The sequence below is a fragment of the Cynoglossus semilaevis genome, chromosome 10 (genome assembly GCF_000523025.1).
Source record: "Cynoglossus semilaevis isolate Cse_v1.0 chromosome 10, Cse_v1.0, whole genome shotgun sequence".
In the NCBI taxonomy this organism is placed as follows: domain Eukaryota; kingdom Metazoa; phylum Chordata; class Actinopteri; order Pleuronectiformes; family Cynoglossidae; genus Cynoglossus; species Cynoglossus semilaevis.
This window is the reverse complement of record NC_024316.1, coordinates 7,179,884-7,198,623: the sequence shown is the minus strand read 5'-3', so window position 1 is coordinate 7,198,623 and position 18,740 is coordinate 7,179,884. Positions and strand designations below refer to the sequence as shown.

The 18,740-nt window shown below is 38.1% G+C and overlaps 2 protein-coding genes across 4 annotated transcripts in view; both read right to left on the bottom strand.

Moving 5' to 3' along the window:
• Positions 1 to 2,146, bottom strand: part of arhgef19 (Rho guanine nucleotide exchange factor (GEF) 19) — a 23,463-nt gene extending 21,317 nt beyond the window's left edge. Inside the window, exon 1 of the mRNA XM_025059632.1 lies at positions 2,065 to 2,146. The gene's annotated coding sequence lies outside the window, so the exon portion shown is untranslated. The remainder of the gene's footprint in view (positions 1 to 2,064) is intronic.
• A 398-nt stretch (positions 2,147 to 2,544) lies between these two features.
• On the bottom strand, positions 2,545 to 18,734 carry ano11 (anoctamin 11). Of its 3 annotated transcripts, XR_003050941.1 has the most exons (25): positions 16,252 to 18,734; positions 15,998 to 16,136; positions 15,412 to 15,541; positions 15,105 to 15,298; positions 14,896 to 15,003; positions 14,263 to 14,399; positions 14,122 to 14,179; positions 13,935 to 14,045; positions 13,693 to 13,858; positions 12,860 to 12,950; positions 10,852 to 10,948; positions 10,607 to 10,750; positions 10,381 to 10,518; positions 9,752 to 9,850; positions 9,525 to 9,627; positions 8,847 to 8,958; positions 8,691 to 8,745; positions 8,498 to 8,595; positions 7,776 to 7,912; positions 7,486 to 7,691; positions 6,627 to 6,763; positions 6,385 to 6,475; positions 5,783 to 5,914; positions 3,994 to 4,095; positions 2,545 to 3,282 (listed from the first exon to the last, which is right to left on the bottom strand). XR_003050941.1 is itself a non-coding variant. In XM_025059633.1 (24 exons), the coding sequence occupies exons 2-24, from the start codon at positions 16,127 to 16,129 to the stop codon at positions 4,069 to 4,071; spliced, it is 2,703 nt and encodes a 900-aa protein (XP_024915401.1). In that variant the 5' UTR covers positions 16,130 to 16,136; positions 16,252 to 18,734; the 3' UTR covers positions 2,545 to 4,068. The 3 variants fall into 3 exon arrangements, 2 of the variants coding, with proteins under 2 accessions (XP_024915401.1, XP_024915402.1); XM_025059633.1 differs by having other exon boundaries at positions 2,545 to 4,095; XM_025059634.1 differs by lacking the exon at positions 16,252 to 18,734 and having other exon boundaries at positions 2,545 to 4,095; positions 15,998 to 16,238.
• Between the last annotated feature and the right edge of the window lie 6 nt (positions 18,735 to 18,740).

Genomic DNA, 18,740 nt, shown 5'->3' with positions numbered 1-18,740 from the left:
TGTATGTGCTGGCTGGCGGCCAACAGCAGGAGCAGTGTGTGAATCCAGGCCATCCCAGGGTCGCACTGAAGCACTCTTCTATCCATTACTGCCTTGTGTTCCTCCTGGATTCTCTCCTCCTTTCTCCTCCAGATCTTTCTAATTTTTATTTCTATTTGACACAATTCTCACTTAAAAGTTCCCCCTCTTCTGCCTGAATCTTCTCCTTCCCTCTTCCCTCTCAGGCCTCCTCAGAAGACAAAAACAGGTTGGAAACGGCCGCCACTTGCTGCTCTCAGAGCTACTTACAATGCAGATCCTCTCATTCTAAGCTCTTCTACTCTGGCCTCCCTCTCATTCCCTGTTCCTCCCTCCCTCTGCTACTGTCGGGGAAGTGCTCTCTTATTTTCTCTTTCTCCACCCACTCCCTGGCCCTTCCTCTAACTCTAATAGTTGTTTAGTGTCTCATTTCAGCACCTGCTTTGGAACGCAGAAAGATAGAGACAAGGGAGGTAAAAATGAATTACTGATAATCACGGCTGCTTCACACACATCCAAACTCACAACAAAACCCCGCGGCTGTTCAAGCTCTATCTTTATGATTGAATGAAACTGTTTATTCATCCTGCAACTCCTTCAACCCTCCATTACTCCCTGCATGGCTGCTGTGTTAACCAGGTTCACTAATCAAACATGAATAGAATAGTGGGTGGTGGTGGGAAGTTATTTCTTCTCACAGCAGCTCCTAATGTTTGCAGCAGCGGATGTCTAATTATCACCGTTTTGAAAAGAGGGAGAAAAGTTCACTAAAAGGACAAGCTTTTTACAAACTGATTTCCTGAAGAGTTGACACACTTAAACTAAAACAGTACTTTTGTAATACAAGTTGACCTACAGTACAGGCTTTTGTGTTCTTTTTAACTTATTTTTCTAGTATTCTGAGTAGATGTTTTGATTTTCTAACCAGTTTACTGATTGTCTGATTTCTTTATGACGTGCCCATAACTATTGCTATGAAACAAACCTTGTTTCTTGAGCAGACATAGGTCATGAATCATCCTTTTAGAAATGTTTAAAAAGTGTGTGAGACAAGAGACTGTTTGATAGTTTGAAAGTTCTGATGCAAAATCTATGAATGCGTGAACAAGGGCGCTCAACAGTAGTACTGTTATTAATTATATATTATTATTAGGAGGGACATACAGGATGATCGTAATGGCCCCCTGACTGATAGGGCCCCTAAGAAATATTTGAAGATTATATCAACATATACGCATATACACCAGTGTCATATCCTCTAATGGGGCACAGAATAGTTGGCAGCGGGCCTGGTTATTAATGTTGCTAAAGGCTTGTTTAAACTTCTGCATGTATTAAATTGGAAGAGAAAATGCCATATATATGTGTTAATTTACCTGTTAAATTATTTTCCAAATAAACCCATAAATTGAATTTAAATTCATTTTAAAAGGGAAAAAATAGTGGTACACTACATTCATATTCTCGGCTTGTTTACCATAGTATAAATTTTGCATAAATATGTACAATCTAAATTATGCTAAAGATTATGCTAAAAATCTTACTTCTTCAACTTCCAGTAAAACACAGTCAAATACTGATCCTGGGTCTGATGTTTTTGTAGCTGCTTCACTGCACTCACAGCGGCACTTCAGATGTTTTACAGCCTGAACGTGTGAGCACCTCCCTTCATATTCCAACACAAGGTGAGGGAGAGAGGGAGAGCCGGTGTCCACAGTACATACCTGTGCACGCTGACAAGTACTAACTCACTCTTCCTGCAGGCCATGGCAGAGGAACGCACAGCAATCATAACAATCATTATATCAAAGTGGAAAAGAGAGAGAGAGGACGGAGACAGAAAAGACAGGAAAAGTGTGGAAATTCTAAAAAAAAAAAAAAGGTAGATTAGGATGATTTAAGAGAACCATAGAGATGAAGGGGGAGAATGGTAAATAGAGTGGGGGTGGGGGGATGAATCAAAAGCCATGAGTTGCCCAAGGCCACAGTCACTTGCAAGTGAGTGGTAGGAGGAGGGAGAGGAAGAGAGAAATCATTAACCAACACCTGTCTGTTTCTGACTCCTAATAAATCAGCCTGCTGCTGGTCCTTCTCTCCCTCTCTCTGCTGTTTGGGTGAGGCTACTGTACATCCCCAGGTGAGCTGTGTAAGGAGAAAGTGGAGAAGGACGCACAAGGATAAAAACGTAAGAATTTCAGCTTGAACCCTTCGACACACATCCAGTCAAGTATCTACAATTAAGAATCTCACGCTTTCATCAAAGTGGATTTATTTCCATCCAAAAGGCCTCAATGAAAAAACAGATCACACACACAGAGAAAGTCCAATGTCGTGGTACCGTTCTGCGCGGGTTGATCCAGTGAAGAACTCTAAAGAACACTTTTTAGCTTCAAGTAAAACTACGCGTGGCATGCTCAGCGTACTACAGTAATACAGCATGTGGATAGAACACTAACACACTGCCACCACTGCAGCTGTAGACTTTTGCATATATTACATGGTCAGAGCAACAAATGATGTGTGGAATAACAACAGACCTGTTATCACACTATCACAGCTGATGACGGGCGAGGCTTAACGGTGTGTGTTCTTAAAATATCAGTGATCTACGAAGGAAAGACGCACTTTAAGAGAAAATAGAAAAATAAAAATAAAAGAAAAAAAACATTACACATAAAACATAAAAAGAAAAATAAACCCACACACATTTAATACAGATAAAATACAACACAACAGATGATTTACCTGTTATTAGGATTATCTCTCTGGGATGTTGTCAGGTGGCTTTCCTTGCTCTGGAGAAACTCTGTCATTACTATGAAGAATGCAAAGCTAACTGTGGGTGTAGAGGTGTAAAGACATGTGCCTTCACCTGGCAAACAGACAGAGTCCAGTCATGTTAATAATCACATGACAGCAGTTCACAGCTTTAGAAGTTGTTGTTTTTTTCAATATTGTTGTATATTTCCATTGTGAACAATATCCTTGTCTTTTGCTGAGGTTTTAAACTTGTTGCATCTACAGATTTCCTTCTTTCTGTTTCAAGGTGCACTACACTACTGACAATAGACATTACTTCAAACAGAGACAAAAACTAGGTTTGATCTATCAAAAAACAAAAAAAACATTTATTTTAGTTGAGTTCTCTACGGCGATGTAACAGCAAGATGTTTTCTAACAAATCGAAACTTTTCATGTTTACCTTCAATCATTGTAAAGATTGCCGGGGAACTTGCAAGACATTCCGTGAGGGACAGGCGCATCCTGGACAGTTCACAGTCCATCACAGGGCCACATACAGAGACAGACAAACATTCACACTAATACTCCTGTGGTCAATTTAGAGTGAACAATTAACCCAATCCTGCATGTTTACCTGGAGACAACCTATGCACACACAGGGAAAACTCCAAACAGAGAAGCAGAGTAGCAGTGATACACCTCTGTGTGGCCTGTACTGATTAAACTGTGCTTAAATTTGGATTAAACTTTTCCATCAGGATACTTGATACCCCAAAAACCCAATTGTATGTGATAATAGTGCTACCAAATTGCATGATGGGAGGTTTTTTCATTAGATAACGTATTTTTTAAAGAATTGGCCCTTTTTGACCTTGAAAAACTGGTTTGTAACGTGGAATAAACGTAATCAATTTATCCATGTTTACCATGTAAAATAATTTAAAAAACAATGCACCAACAATAAAAAACCAAGTTCTATAGGTTTTTGTCTGACATGAATAAAGAATATAGTACCGTCCTTTTTTGTTTAGAAAATAACACTGTGAAGATGTAATACTACATAAAGTAGATATAGAGAAAACATGGACGTAATTATTTTAAGTGTATTTTGTTGGAGAATAGGTCTGAGGTGTGCCTCTCCTTGATCACACACCTGCTTATTTTAATTTATGTGCATCAGTTTGCATTAATAAAGTGACAAATGAATCCAAGTGCAGAGCCAGAATTGCTCACAGGTAAAAAGTTCGCTCAACCCAGGATTCAGAGTCTCTCCCTCTAACTCAGACCTCTCCATGATGCAGTCCTAACTCATGTTTCCAGAGGACGCGTCACTTGCTGCAGGGGGAGGCAGAGCAGTTGGGTTTGGACATGGAAGGAATGAAGCAGAGAAAGAAACAGAAGAGAACATGTAAGAATTCCCAGACCAACTTGTGTTAGAGGTGTGAGGGTGAACGGGGCTGACATTTACAGTAGAATCTTTGCTGCAACACGCTGCAGAATTACAGCCTGCAACCTCCACGCCACACTGCAGTGTCACATGACGGTCATTAAAGTGACACGAGCGATAAAACACATTACTTCAGAGACGCTGAGTTTTATGACATGTTGGGAAATATGTTTATTCAAGTTCCTTTCAAGGCTGAGATTAGACGTGAGAGATGAAAGGCTCGTGTCTGTGTGTTTAAATATGAGACTGGAGTCAACGTCAGATGTGTCAAGCTCAGCATAATGACTTGAAACAAGGAAAATACTTGGTTTACTCCACAATTACACAAAGACTTTTTAATCTTAAGTAAAATTACATTAAATTATTTTTGCTTAAATAATCTTTATATATAAAAAAAACACATATTTTGAATGTCATAAACTTTAGCCTCTGATCCCAGTAGTTGGATAACCTTTCTTTTGTTTTTGATCAATTTTAGGCCAGCTTTTACATATATATATGCATGCATATGTTTACTGTATCTGTTTGTATGTGTTTCTAATAGATTTTGTTCATTGCTTACATTGCCATTCCTGTGTAAGACTATACTGAATATGTATATTCTGCTGTTGTACAATTTAGTTTCTATTTTATCAAATCGACTGTAAATGTGAAAATACTGCTTAGAATAATTATATAATTTCTATCAAATAAAAATAATAATTTTAACCATAACTGTAGATGATAATTAATTTTAGGAAAAAGTGTTTAGTACAATATAAAGTCTTTGACTTAATATCTTTTAAGTTTTAACTTCTGCAAAATGACTGAGTTTATATTAATTATTGCTTATCACTAGACCTGTGTTTGTTTTTTTTAGTTTTTGCTGTAATATTGTTACTGTGATCGACTGTGAAGCGCTGAGATTTGGAAAATACATTTAATCTTTCTGTTTCCTGTTTACATCCTGCTTCGGTCCACAGGAAACAGATCATGTTGGTCGTTAACATTTTTATTGACAGAGGAAATAACAGCAGCCGTCGAGCATCAGTCTGAGGATATAATCTGATTCATGCAACAGTGAAGGATTGGGCACACTTCCCACACATATTATGCTTTATGATGGTGTTGCGTGCAGTGCAACAGGATTATGGCAGCTGGTTGAGCTGCAGGTGCTCCACAAATGTTTAATGGAGGAGAGTGTGTGCGTCTAAGTGATGGTGGGTGGGCTTTTGAATGCCTTTAAAAGATGGAATTTATTTATGAGAATCAACACAAACTGACAGGTTTAACACAGAGCACGACCTGTGAACCTGCCGTTGGTTTATTGATCAGCTTCATGGAAAAAACATGCATGGTGTGAAGAGTTTCAAGTCATTATGCTGCCACAAAGATCAGATGTCATGGACGGTATTTCAAAGACACAGTTCTTATTCAGAACAATAATAATATTATTATTCAGAACAATATTTGTAATTAAACAAAATCAAAAACTAATAATATTTAATGCAAATGTTCTTGTGTTATTGTCTGTTTTTCCCACATTCTACTGACTTGGGCTCTAGTAGCAGAGCTAACACCTTTGAATGGACTTACCAGCAGCGCTTCCTGGTTCTCAGCCAGTGCTTGTTTGGCCAGGTAACGCTCCCTCTTTATCTTCAGCTCCAGGGACTCAGGGACATCAGGTACGATCCAATCAATGGCTCTCAGCACAAAGAAAACCACATGCTGGAGGAAGGGCAAAAAGCCAATCAGACCAATGAAAAACTGTTTATCTTTCTAGATTTCTATTGTGTTTATTTATGAAAAAAGCAGAGGTTGTTTTCATTTGGTGTTTTTAACCTCTAAATGTGCACAACATGCCATTGAAAGGTGTTTAGCTGAAATTTTAAATGACTATGTTGCACTTATTAGGATCTATTAAGTAACAGCAGAACATGTAGGGCCTAGTCTTGCATAAATTTGATTACGACTTATTATTGTAAATCACATGTGCGTGTGGCAGCTGCCACGCATCTATGTGCGTGCCACACCTTTTACAGTACTTATATTAATCTAAACAAAGTAAAAGTTAAAAGTTTAACTGACCCTGACTCTTACTTTTAACAGCAGATTACCAACCACTGTGATTAGGTTTAAATATTATGTTCACGGTGATAACATTTCTCCAAAATGAGAAACAACAAAATAAAAATCACCTCAAAAGCAATGATAAAACCAAGTCTAACAGCCAGGAGTTCCCAATAGAAGAGTGTGTAGGTTCCATTGTTGTCTCTGTAAGCTTTATATCTGTAAAAATACACAAACAAACAGTGTTTAACATACCGGGTGATATTAGATGTCTTTGAAATGTGGATGCTGTTGAGAAGAACAAATCTCAGTGGTAGTGCTGCCCTCTGTTGGTAACATCAAGTTTATCATGTAACATTATACAGCTTACCTGCACATTGGATAGTCAGTGTAGTTCAGTGGAGCATAGGCCAAGGAAAAGTTGACATATCCGTTAAGATCATTGTCAAACTTGTACCGGTAGAGGAGACGAGGTAAAAAGTCTGAAGTGAAGGCGATGAGAAAAGCCTGCAGGAGGGAAAATGAAGTTAAATAGAAAAAAAAAAAAACTGCCTTCATCACGATGCATTAATGACAGGGTTGCACAATATTATGAGATCAGATCATTATTAGCTGATCATGGTTTAGCTTTTTATCCCATAACAAATTAAAGCTGATTAACTGATTGAAAAAAGATAGGCTGGAGTTCTGTAGAGCTGACGTCAAACTCCTGCTTAGCAACTGAACCATTAGCATAGGAGCTAAAAACAGCTAACTTGTTTTTACTGTGTCAGAAATTGATTGTATTGATTTGTTGTTTGTTTGCCATCACAAAGAAGCTAACCTCAGTGAGAAGCTGTAGCTGCAGCAGTTAGCATGTAGGCTAAAACCCAGAAACACAATGTTTAAACTGAAATGGCCAAGGAAAATAAACAATGTGTTAAATTACTGTAAAGGTTTCATGTGACATTTTAATTTATTTGTTAATACATTTGGCCTTAATGAAATATTTTATGTCTCTCCACTCCAGGTTTGAGATAATTTCTATTACAAAAGAACATTGTATTGTACAACTATGTATTTCTGTTTTTCAGAAACAAAAGGGCATATGATGACAATTATTTTTCACTATAAAATTTTAAATTACTTATTGCGTCTGTACTGGTCATGAGGACCACATAATTATTAGTTAAAAAAGTCCATATCGTGCATCCCTACGTTAATCATTATGTTTTTATGAGCAGACTCACATTAGCAATGACAGAAAGGTGGGACAGAGCCTCCAGGATGTTAAACCACACTCCAATGTTCTGAGCTCGCTCAGCCACCGGCCTCCGATACTCACACACAAACTTGTGTGAGTCCAGACGGATTTCCACCCAGTTGTTGAGGAGAGCAAAGAGCGGAGCGAGTGGGAAGGCAGCTACAAAGATGGTAATGAACCCAAACTGGAGCACTGCAACAGAAGGGTGTGTTTTAGTTTGTTAGAACTCATTAGAACTCAGTGACAGATTTTAAATGTGACAGCCCAGACATTTACCCATTTCCAGATACTCTTCAAAGAGACCTTCACACTCCAGCAGCTGGTAGTCTTCCTCCCAGCGCTGAGGCGTATACGATGCCTTTTTGCCAAGCACTTTTGCCAAAGTTCTTTTCTGGCGCCAGGCCTTTATTTTGCTGTCAGAGCAGGGAACACAAGAGTATAATTTCTGATTTGAAACGCCAGTTCAAAAGCAATCAGAGCATGGGATAACCTACTGTATAAATATTAAAAAGAGTTTCACATTTCTTTTTTTGTCTACTCTATATTTTACTAAAATATAGTAGTTAGTAGTTAAAGTATTACTTGTATTTTAGCTTATAAATTAGCTGTAAAACACACTAGCTACATGGTCATTTTTTTAAAAAACAAAAGCCCAAGAAAATACATTCAAATGAAACCCTTTTGCAGATGTAGTGGACAATTTTGGAGTTTAAAGTACTGTAGTAAAAATAACACACAGTGTGCCAATACTGCAGAGTCACAGTAGTAAGGATTAATGCAGCAAAAACAGCAGCAAACAGATTACTTAGCAGCCTCTACCCCCCAAAAAATACAACTAGTCATTTAATTTACAACAAACCAATGACAGCAGCTAGATTATTTATGTATTAGTTATGACTGTTGAACATTTTTAAGCACTCTCCAATTCTGTAGGATATTGAGTATCAGTTTTAACTGCCAGATAAACTATTCTAAAAACCAGTCCAGTTGTAACATACGGGATAAGGAACTCCTGACAGTTGTTGATAAGTTGCTTTCCCACCATAATGATGAAGAGTTGCTCAGCCAGTTCAATAAGACAACCACCAGGACCACACTGTGGACAAAACACAGGCAAAGATTATTGCTCTGTTTACCCTGCAGTGATGGCTGGATCGTCATAAAATATTCAAAATAATAGACACAGCTTACATCTTCATTTCTCATCCCAAACAATGTTCCATAGTTGGTAGGATAACCTACAAACCTGCACACATAAACAGAGAAGACATTTTTATCTAACTTCACCCCCATTTACAACAATTTGTAATTTTGTTTTGTCTGCGCGCCAGCTGACTTTTGTCTTACCTTCCTTTAAAGAAAGCCACATAAAAAGGAGAAGAGTAGAAGTTGACAAACTGGAAAATGAAGACCTTGAAGATAAAGGCATTTTCATACTGCGTTTGTGTTCTGTGCATCTCTGAAACAGGTGAGATAAAAACAAGGACACAAGTATGGCATAATTATAAACAATTATTGAAGGGGTAATAACTATATATAACTAATATAAGCATATAAACATACAAACATGTTGAACTGCTTACTAAAACCAAGGACAGTGAAACTGTTAAAGAAGACAACAGCAATACAGGTAAAAACCAATAGTCCTAATAGAATAGGTAAAAATAGTCAAATAAAACCAAAGCAGGAAAAATACACAGACATATCAAAATGGCATAATATATTTCAAGATTTTAAGACCTTAAAGCAGAACATCCAAGGACAACTCCCAGTCAACAGTAACTCAAGTCAAAAGCCTGTGTAGTCATGTGACCTGACTGGCCTCAATGACTTGCAATGACCATTACACTTCTGCTCTTATGCTAATCCGCATTTCAGATTTGTGCAGCACAATGTAATACATCCTCCTTCAAAATCATGCTTCGTTTGCACCACACTCTTGTTTTTATTTTAATTCTTTTTTTAACAGACCTTAAACACACCTGATATTTAAATATAAACACAGACAGGTGACATTAACCTTACCCCATTTTGTGAGCTGCTCAGCTAAAGCAGTGTAGACTCGTCCCATCAGCAAGATGAGGCCCAGATTGACAATACTGCTGAGGATGTTGGCAATGGTCCCTGCCTGATAAACAAGTAGACAAACAAAAAACACTCCATGCATTAATGAACATCATGTACAACCACAGACACACAGGCTCAGGGAACACCAGTCTGTTGAAAAACTGTGTAACTCTGACAGAGTTTACCTCTGTACGCAGGACAGGGCTGCCTGTCTGGAACATCATGACACTGATGATGCCTCGACACATGACCACCGTCACCAGAAAGATCATCACCACACACAGCTGAAAAGAAACAAGTAATTAATGGTCTTGAAAAGCTGTGTAGCTTTAATTGCAGCAAATAGCATTATTGTATTTTTCTTTCTATAGAAACAATAACTGTAACTGCCTATTATTAGCTCACCAGCCCAGGGTTGGTCTTATAAAAACAGGCAGTAATTATAAGCCATTAGCTGAGATCAGACTTAAATTTAAAATGTATTTGGAGTTGGCTCACAGTGTGAATCTTTTCCTATTTTCCAGATTTAGAACACCATGATACCAACGGTCAGCCAAATGTAGTCTCCACAATGGTCAGCCAAAAAATTAGCCTTTTGAAATTACGTCTACACGTCTATATATTTCACAGAAATTGCGTATAGTGACACACGGTTATTTCTATTTGCAGTTTAATGCGTAAAGGTTGTTGAATTAAGGTGTGTTAATTTGTATCAGACAAAAATGTAAAAGGAGTTCCCGTGATAATCTAATTCAAATCATACAGCTGTCACTCCACACTCCAAGTTCAAGCTGAGGAGTTGATCAAGTCTCACCATCATGATGATGACCATGGAGCCAGTGAACATGCGAGAAAGCCTGGTCTTTTCTGGGAAGTAGGGCTCTTTGACTCCAGTCACTGGATTCTGCTCCATTCTTGGAGCCATGGCAGCAAACTCTGGACGAGGACGCTCCTGAGGACAAAGACTTCAGCATCAGTAGACTTCACTTTTTAGCAGATACCATTGAGCAGCTCAGCTAAAGGCTGAGAGAGTGTAAAACCTCTTCTTCGTGGAAGTCCATGCAGTCCCAGTGATGGGCCAGTGTTGACATCTTCCTCTTCCAGTATTCCAGAAAGGTCACAGCCCAGAAGGACATGAAGACACTGAAGAGGACTGTCCCTGGATGGTCGAACAAGTAGCCAAGCTGCAATGCAGAGAAATACAATACAGACACATATGGTTTCTCACCTGTTTCCTCACTCAGGCTGTGCTTTGTATAAATAAATTGTTGTAAAAGTTCCTCACCTTAGCCATGGTGCAGATCTCAGACATGTTCCAGGCCTTGCATGTGTTACATAGAGGACACATTAGATAAGTGGCCTCACTGGTACAAATCTCCTTACTGAAGACACAAACAAGGACACAGATTGGTTGCACAAAAGAACATGTTATGAGAACTTTAAAGACAGGAATACTTTTATATTTAGATAATGTAGGGATCTGTAGCAGGAGATATCAGGCACTTCAGAAGCATTCATTTAGAAATAATAATGTAATAGCTGAGACTGTAAGTGAATCACAGTGGAGTTAATGGATCCCAGCTCTCAAACACACCCAGAGACTATTGAATTGAGGATGAGAGAAAAAATAGATAAATGTGATAAAATCTGACTTCCAGTTTACTGATCGGTAATATAACTGCTACCATTCACTGGCAGAATTTTTAAACCTTTTTCAAGAAGACCTTTTTTTTACCATTAACATAGTTTCAGGAAATCTGTCTGGATCAGATCTGTTCACAAAAACAGTGCAAATTCAAATTCATTCAGATCACATTTCAGTGATTAAGTCTTTAAAATATATACAGTGTCCATATATTTGCTGTAAATGTTTTAGTGAGAGTTTTTTGCTACATGTTTGACAATCAATTACCAGGAAAAAATATCTTCAGTGAGCCTCTGAAGTCTGCATTGAAATAATGATGAAACACAGTGGGATGTTTCTCTTTCTTGTTGTTGAAATACAAAGATCATTGAATGTAATAGTATCTGATTATATGACACAGTTGCATTGGGTTTTTACTGGAAACATGATTAGTCTACCGACCACTAATCAATGATCTTCAACTGGAGTGTGTACAAAACCAATTGTCAAGCACTTGGACTGTCTCTGTTTCAATCACCTCTAATGTTACTCAAGGAAACAAAAACAAGAAGATATCTCAGTAGACTGACAAGTAAAGACATAAGACACTGGTGACACTAAAACCAAGCCACCTGGTGGAAGACAAAGGAATTTACACTGCTGTACAGAAGGCAGAAAATAAAGGCTACAGATTTAATATGCAATAAACAAATAAGTTAAAAACTAATGTGAGATATTTGTGTATACTGTTAAAGTCAGTTTCAGCTGAACCAGCTCAGCTGGGAGATTTAAGATAACAGCAGTTAATCTTGTGAATTGGAATACCGTACATATGTGGGCTACAAGTCCAGGTCTGGTAGCTAGCATCTAATGTAAAAGATTTAAGACACTGCTGTTGATGTCCAGACAGAGCAACATTCATGACAGAAATCTAAAGTAAAAATTGTGCAGAAAAGAACATTTCTGTTGAACAAAATAAGTTGACCTGTAACATCAATTACTCTAATGTTTAATGTATGTACTTAACACTATTTGATTTTGTCACTTTTACATAAACCATCTAATGGAGACTAGAGCAGCTTTATTCTACTGCCTTGTTGGAATAATCTACTGACGATTGTGAGCCAGATTATTATTGTTTTGAATTACTTCTTGTCTTCTTTTGTTTATATTGTCACAAATCTCACTGATGACTAAGAGGAGACAATACACTTAAGGCTTCCAGAGCATATTTCAGCATACTACAAATATCTTTACACAGCCAAATGATGCAAGATGATATTTATGACTTAGTAGCCTCTAAACTCCTCCAGACATTTACTGTTTTTCCTTCAGAGCCCGTCACTGACTTACTATAGGTGCCATATTGTGTTACAGCTTAATGTTTTTGTTTGGTTGTGGTAGAAACTGTGAGTGATTTTAGGCCATAATGATGAGAGTGAGATGACAGGAAATGAGAAGAAACGGGCTGAGAAAATGACAGGAACCAAAACAATAAATGGTTCCGATGTCTCAACAGCCTTAACACCTCAGCTGTCAGGACAATAACCATCAGTGATACATCAGCTGAACACCGCTCAACACTTCATTAACTCTGTAACAGCTTGAGGAACGTTTCGTAGGCTCTGGTGGTGAGAATGTATACTGCGTTTGTTGCACGTTGACTCACGCTGGTGTGTTGCTGCTCATGGACATGACTCCAGACATGAAGACCAGGGTTCCAACCACTGCAGCCGGCAGCAGCCAGGCCGTGTAGAAACCTGCAGACAAAAAAAGCTCCTTTAGGCTGCAGTTCTCTGGCACACAGTTGTACACCTGCACTGCTGTGTATAACTGTGGAGTGTCCTTGGCAGCAAAGAAACTGACTGCAGCAGTGCCTCCAACTGATCTTTCCATCAGGGTAGAATATTGACATTTGTACAATATATATAGGTCGACCTTGTGCTATGATTCAAAGACATTGAACTACAGTATGTGACAGTCTTTGTATGTTGTTATCTGTTGGCTACTTTACATCTAGATTATTACTGCAATTTTTCCGTACTGTGATCAATTTTGGGCAATATTTGTCAAATATAGCACGTCTTTTAGATAGTATTTTTAAACAATTTTTATCCATAATATTTCACATGCTAAAATAATGTTCTATTCATTCAATGTAGCATTAAAGGTAATAGAAAGAAGCATGAACTGAAGAAATGCATCAAATCTTTCAGTTTATCTAAGGATATAAAAGCCTTAAAAAAAGTGTTCCTAGAGAAGCACTTTGTAATTAAAATTGCAATAAATTAAACCAGAAGTGAAGATTAAATGGGTTTATATCACTGTGTGTGTGTGAAGATTAAATGGGTTTATATCACTGTGTCTGTGCATTAGAGAAGAGCACACGTTTTGAAATATTCAGTAAAACATTAAACTCTGACTCTGTAATGATTTTGGGCTGTATTTCAAAATAAATAGTTATTATATTTCCGTATTATTTAGAGAACAGATAGTACTTACCCAGCCAGGCAAAATATAGAGCAATCTTCTCTCCAAAGTATTCCCTGATATGATCCAGGGGCTGATACTTGTACCACTTGCCCCAGCGAGCCCAGTAGTGGTAAAGAACCTGCCTCTGATTGAGCTCATCAGGTCGGACCCCGTACTTAGGAAGCTCAAAAGCGCCCTGAAAAAACACCACCAATAAACATACAATAACTAAAGATAGCTGAAGTTTAAAGGCGGTGTAGAACTTCTGTGACCTCGTGCAGAGGAAAAGCTGCAGTGAACGCCCCCTCATTTATCAGTCTGTCCACTCCAGCTTCAGTTTTCTTCTTCTTGCCAAAAACTGTGCTGGAGAGAATCTCATACACCTAAAGCCAAACACAAACTCTGTTGGATGAAATTAGCATGGCACGGACTCAGTGTTTCTAAAGTGCTGTCACTCACAACGCGATGTCTCTGTGTGTTAGTGAAGTAGTTGTCATGGTTGTCACAACCAAGGAACCTGTTGAAGACAGTTGAACTCTAACATCCACTGTGTACAGACTGTTGATTAAACCCACTCACTGTAAGTGCAGCAGAAATCACCTGTTCATCTTTGACTTGCGAAAGGCACATGTGTAATAGTCCAGCGGCCTGTTTGGCACCGAGTCTGCCATGACATTAGGGATGCATAGTTTTGCCAGTACCTGAGCAGATGTGTTCAAGTCCAGATGAAGCTGTGCCTGGAAAACATTGACCAAGTCATTATTAAGACCACTTCATGGACTGTTTTATTAAGCACACTTAAAATTTGCCTATTTCAATTTTAAATATTTTAAATACATATAATTTACATAGTTTTGGACACTTAATATATACTGTACATCTTGCTGTCTTGAAATGCTCTTGCAGGAGCAGCCATAACACCAACAATATCCTGCAGTGATTATTAAAGTATTTCTTATACGTATACTAGTTTAAAAAAAATAGTAGAATTAAGGTTCTATTACAACTGGTATTGGAGGTGTACAGCTCCAAAAATCAGACAGTGCCCAGTGATATGGTACCATAATAATGTCAACCTGTAAAAAAAAAACATTTTGTACCAGTGCACTCTGCTTAACCAATGCATACGCATTTTGTTTGTAGCACCCTTTGAAGGAGAGTGAGCAACATGTTTTGCTTTTCTTCTGTATTTTCTTTCGCATGTTTCTCAAAGAAACATTTGTAATTGCGTACCTGTAATGGAGCTCTGAGACAGAGTTCCTCTGCATAATAAACCAACACATCCCAGGGAGCGCTGAGTTTCAGAAAGTGTATCGTCTTCTTTTCATTAGCTGTTTCCTCCTATATGGTGATGGGAGAAGAAGAGAAGGTGGAGAAAAAAGGATCAAAAATCTGTATATATATATCTATGTACTGTATATTAGAGTTGGTTTGATCTGTACCTTTTCCATGAGCAACCCAGTACTTTCTAGATTCTGAACAAACTTCTCCCTCCACTGTGCCAACTGTGCCTTCCTTCGCTCAGACCTGCTGTTCTCTTCTGTGGGCACGCTCTCTCCTTCCTCACTTGGCACCTCAGTCTTCCCCTTTCCTCGCCTTTTCCTACGTGAGCGTACCTCCCACACAAGAACGAAGTCTAATATTACCATGGGGATGAGAGCCAAAAGATTAATTGGAGGACGTTTTGGCCATTCATCAGAGACTGAGCTTGCAACAGCTTATACTTTGCCAAGTGCTGACGCTGCCTACCAATCTTAGTCCTTCCATCTCTGAAGTAATTCCCCAACTGTGGAACTGGATCATTACTTTTCGGCATCCACTGCATGGGAATGGAATTATTACTGTCCATATCATCGTCATCAGCAGCTGTGGCTGAAAACTGAAAACAGTTGCAGATTAGTAACACTGAACATAAAAGAAGTCAATGTCCCAAACAATGATGCCAAAATATTCAGTTCAATTTCTTTTCATATCTAATGAAATTGAAAAGTAAAAAACAGTACATGGTTCATTAAACATCACAAAAAAACTACAAAAATAAAAACTGTAAAATCTGTTCATTTGAAACAAATGACAATCCTCTGTTCCATAGAACGATTCATTTCCTTGTGATAGCGATGAGGCTAAAGAAAGGAGTTAATGACTAATGCTTCGCCACATTAGTGTAAGGCTCTTGAGTGCAGCAAACATATAAATATTCTCAATATATTTATATACTTCTGAGCTCACAGTAAAAAACTAACAGCAGTGTGAATAAGCATTTAGATCTTTCTAGTTTAAAACTAAAAAAACAAACACTGCAGCATAATAAAGAGATGGAACAAGAAAAACTTACATATCTTGGTGGGATGATCCCTCCATTGTGCAGACTTCCATAAGTGTCAGTGGTTGGTGCTTCACTCCCGTAGTCCACATCCAGGAGGACTTCTTTGTCACCTTTCACCATCTCACAGCCCCTCCTCAGCATGATGTGACTGCACACACACACGCGTTTAAACTGAATTTCCAAGTATTTCTACATATGAAGACATCTGTTCCTGCCACATAACTACTTAGACATAAAAGGATAAAAAAATGCTGATACCGTACCTTAACTGGTGGTGAGAATGATGCTGCTGCCGCTGCTGCTGTGGATTTGCAGCAGTCTGTGCTTCCCACCTTCTCCCCCCTCCTCTCTATCTCTGCATCCGTCTGGCTCCTCTGCTCAGCTGATAAATAGCAGGGGTAAAATACCGTAATGGACCTAGTACGCAGGCAGCAGCAAATACACTGCTGCCTCTGTGAAGGGAAATGTACTTCAGGAGTCGCACTACAAGGCAGTTCACCACTTAATAAATAATGCAGCAGTCAGTCAGAGGGCAGAGCCTGAGGATTCTAACACACCAATAATGCAGGATTATACATGTGAGAGGGAACCCCTCGCCCTCCCCCGCTCCCCCCATCCTCCTCCCTGATGTTAAGTGTTTCTTTCCTCGCCCAAAAACAAGCTCTTCTTCACATTTACCTTGATGGGGTATAAAACCAATTAGCATAAATTATGACTAGCACAGAAACCCCACCCACCCAACCACCCATGGCCTCATTCTCCTTTCTAATAAATACAAATAAAACACAGAGGCATGACAGTAACCTTAACAAGCACCAGCGCCATGGGTGACAATTTGTTTTCCACAGATTCTCTCCTCCCTTTCAGTTAACTGCATTGCTGCAGTGAGGAGAGGGTTGAGTGGAAGAAGAGCATGTAGCAGTGTCAGGAGGAGAGGAGACACATGGAGGGAGTATAAATTAACCATATGCCGTCAGTGAGATGTTGAATGTTGGGCTGTTTTTTTTTTTTTTTAGAAACAAGACAACAAGACATTGTACAGAACCTCAGCTATAAACAAATGAAAATTTCTCATTTCATATAAATGCAAATTAACACACAGAGGTTCTCACATTAGAAATGTAGATCAACTGTATGTACATTTGAAAAATGTGGGACCCCATTGTTTTTTTATTTTTAGTGGGTGCCACACATTAAAAAAGTTAAATATACCAAAATCTATAGTTTGACTTATATTAAAATAGCTATTTTCCAATAAAGGTTCAATATGTACCACGGAGTATTAGTGTATTAGGTCCACCTTTCCTTCCCTTTGCTACAACAGTATTAACATTACAGAGCACCTTATTGGGTCATTGAAGCCATGGCAATGACACATAAAAACAGAGCAGACAATACTGGTGGTAACCTGTTGTCCTAGCAACTAATACCTTTGCCAAATCAATAATATGTGAAATCTCAAATTAAAGCAGCTGGAAATAAAGAGGAAAGAAAAGGCAGTGAAAGTTACATAATTCCTCCTGTTAAATGTTCATCTGCCTGCTCTACCTACAAACTTTAACTACTGCACAGTGTCCAACCCATAAAGTGGTAGTTGTTGGGGAAAACTATTTAAAGCCCAAGCTTTCTGGCACCAACTCATTTGATCCTCCAGGGAACAATAATGTAAATCTGATTCATTTTTGATTTAAAAGTCAAAAAAAAAAAAAAAAAAAAAATAGACTGACATATTTAGCATACATATTACTACAGGGTAACAGTTTTAATTAACTTTATTCTGTTAATCTGTCCAATCACAACGGTTTATGTACATCCTTTACCATTAACAGTATAAAAACTTCTAAACATGCACATCTCTACACTATGTGTGTTTGAGTTAACGATACGCCATACTAAATTACTGTACTATTTACAATTCATTAAAGCTATTAAACAGAAATATTACAAGCAGATTAGTTGTTAAAAAAACTAAATTAGTTTTAACAAAGGCATCATTCCAAGGATGTCATCCATCATTGGCCAGCAATGTCACACTCCAAACACTACTCAATATTTTTCATTTTACACCTTTTGGTTGTAACTCCGAGCACTTTTCCTCATCAACAATGTTACAAACAATTCAAGTAAGCGTAACTATATCAACTCTTCCAACTCTTCTTAAGCAATCCACTTCACAGAATTCCAATAACAAAGACAACTCCAATTCACGAACAAACACTCAAAAAAAAAAGTTATTTTTAAATAACCTACACAAACAATACTTTCTCTTCTCTCTGTGCACAAAACAACTTCATATTGCTAAATGGAATAACATTGAAACAAATATTTTCAATAAATGATAAAACTTGAAAAACAGCAGCAATTGAAAAAAATGATTAAAGACTACCCGGCAGGTGAAAGGATTTGAATGCAAAGTAGCTTTTAAACCTGAGATTAGATTGTTTTGCAAATAAGTGAAACTGAGTGGCATCCTAAATGATTTACGGCTCTGATGAATGCAGACTTCTGTAACATTTATCAACGCGTTTGTACAGATGTTTGACTAGAAGGTACTGGATGTACACAACGAGAATAATAATAATTTGGGAACTTTTGTTTAGCTATTTTTTCCTCAGTGTTATATGGGTTTGAATGCCAACCAGACAATAACAGATGGTGGGGGAATAATTTTTGCAGTGCAAACCCATTTAAGGCAACTTATAAATATAAAACAGTGGTTCACTTAGTGTGACCAACTTTATCAATATTTACC

Excerpts from the sequence above, each read along its gene's own strand:
- ano11 (XM_025059633.1), bottom strand. The coding sequence starts at position 16,129 with ATGCTGAGGAGGGGCTGTGAGATGGTGAAAGGTGACAAAGAAGTCCTC. Across the intron at positions 10,519-10,606 it reads TGGACTTCCACGAAGAAGAG|GAGCGTCCTCGTCCAGAGTT; the intron begins GTTTTACACTCT and ends CTTTGTCCTCAG. Across the intron at positions 5,915-6,384 it reads GTTTTATCATTGCTTTTGAG|CATGTGGTTTTCTTTGTGCT; the intron begins GTGATTTTTATT and ends CCCTTCCTCCAG.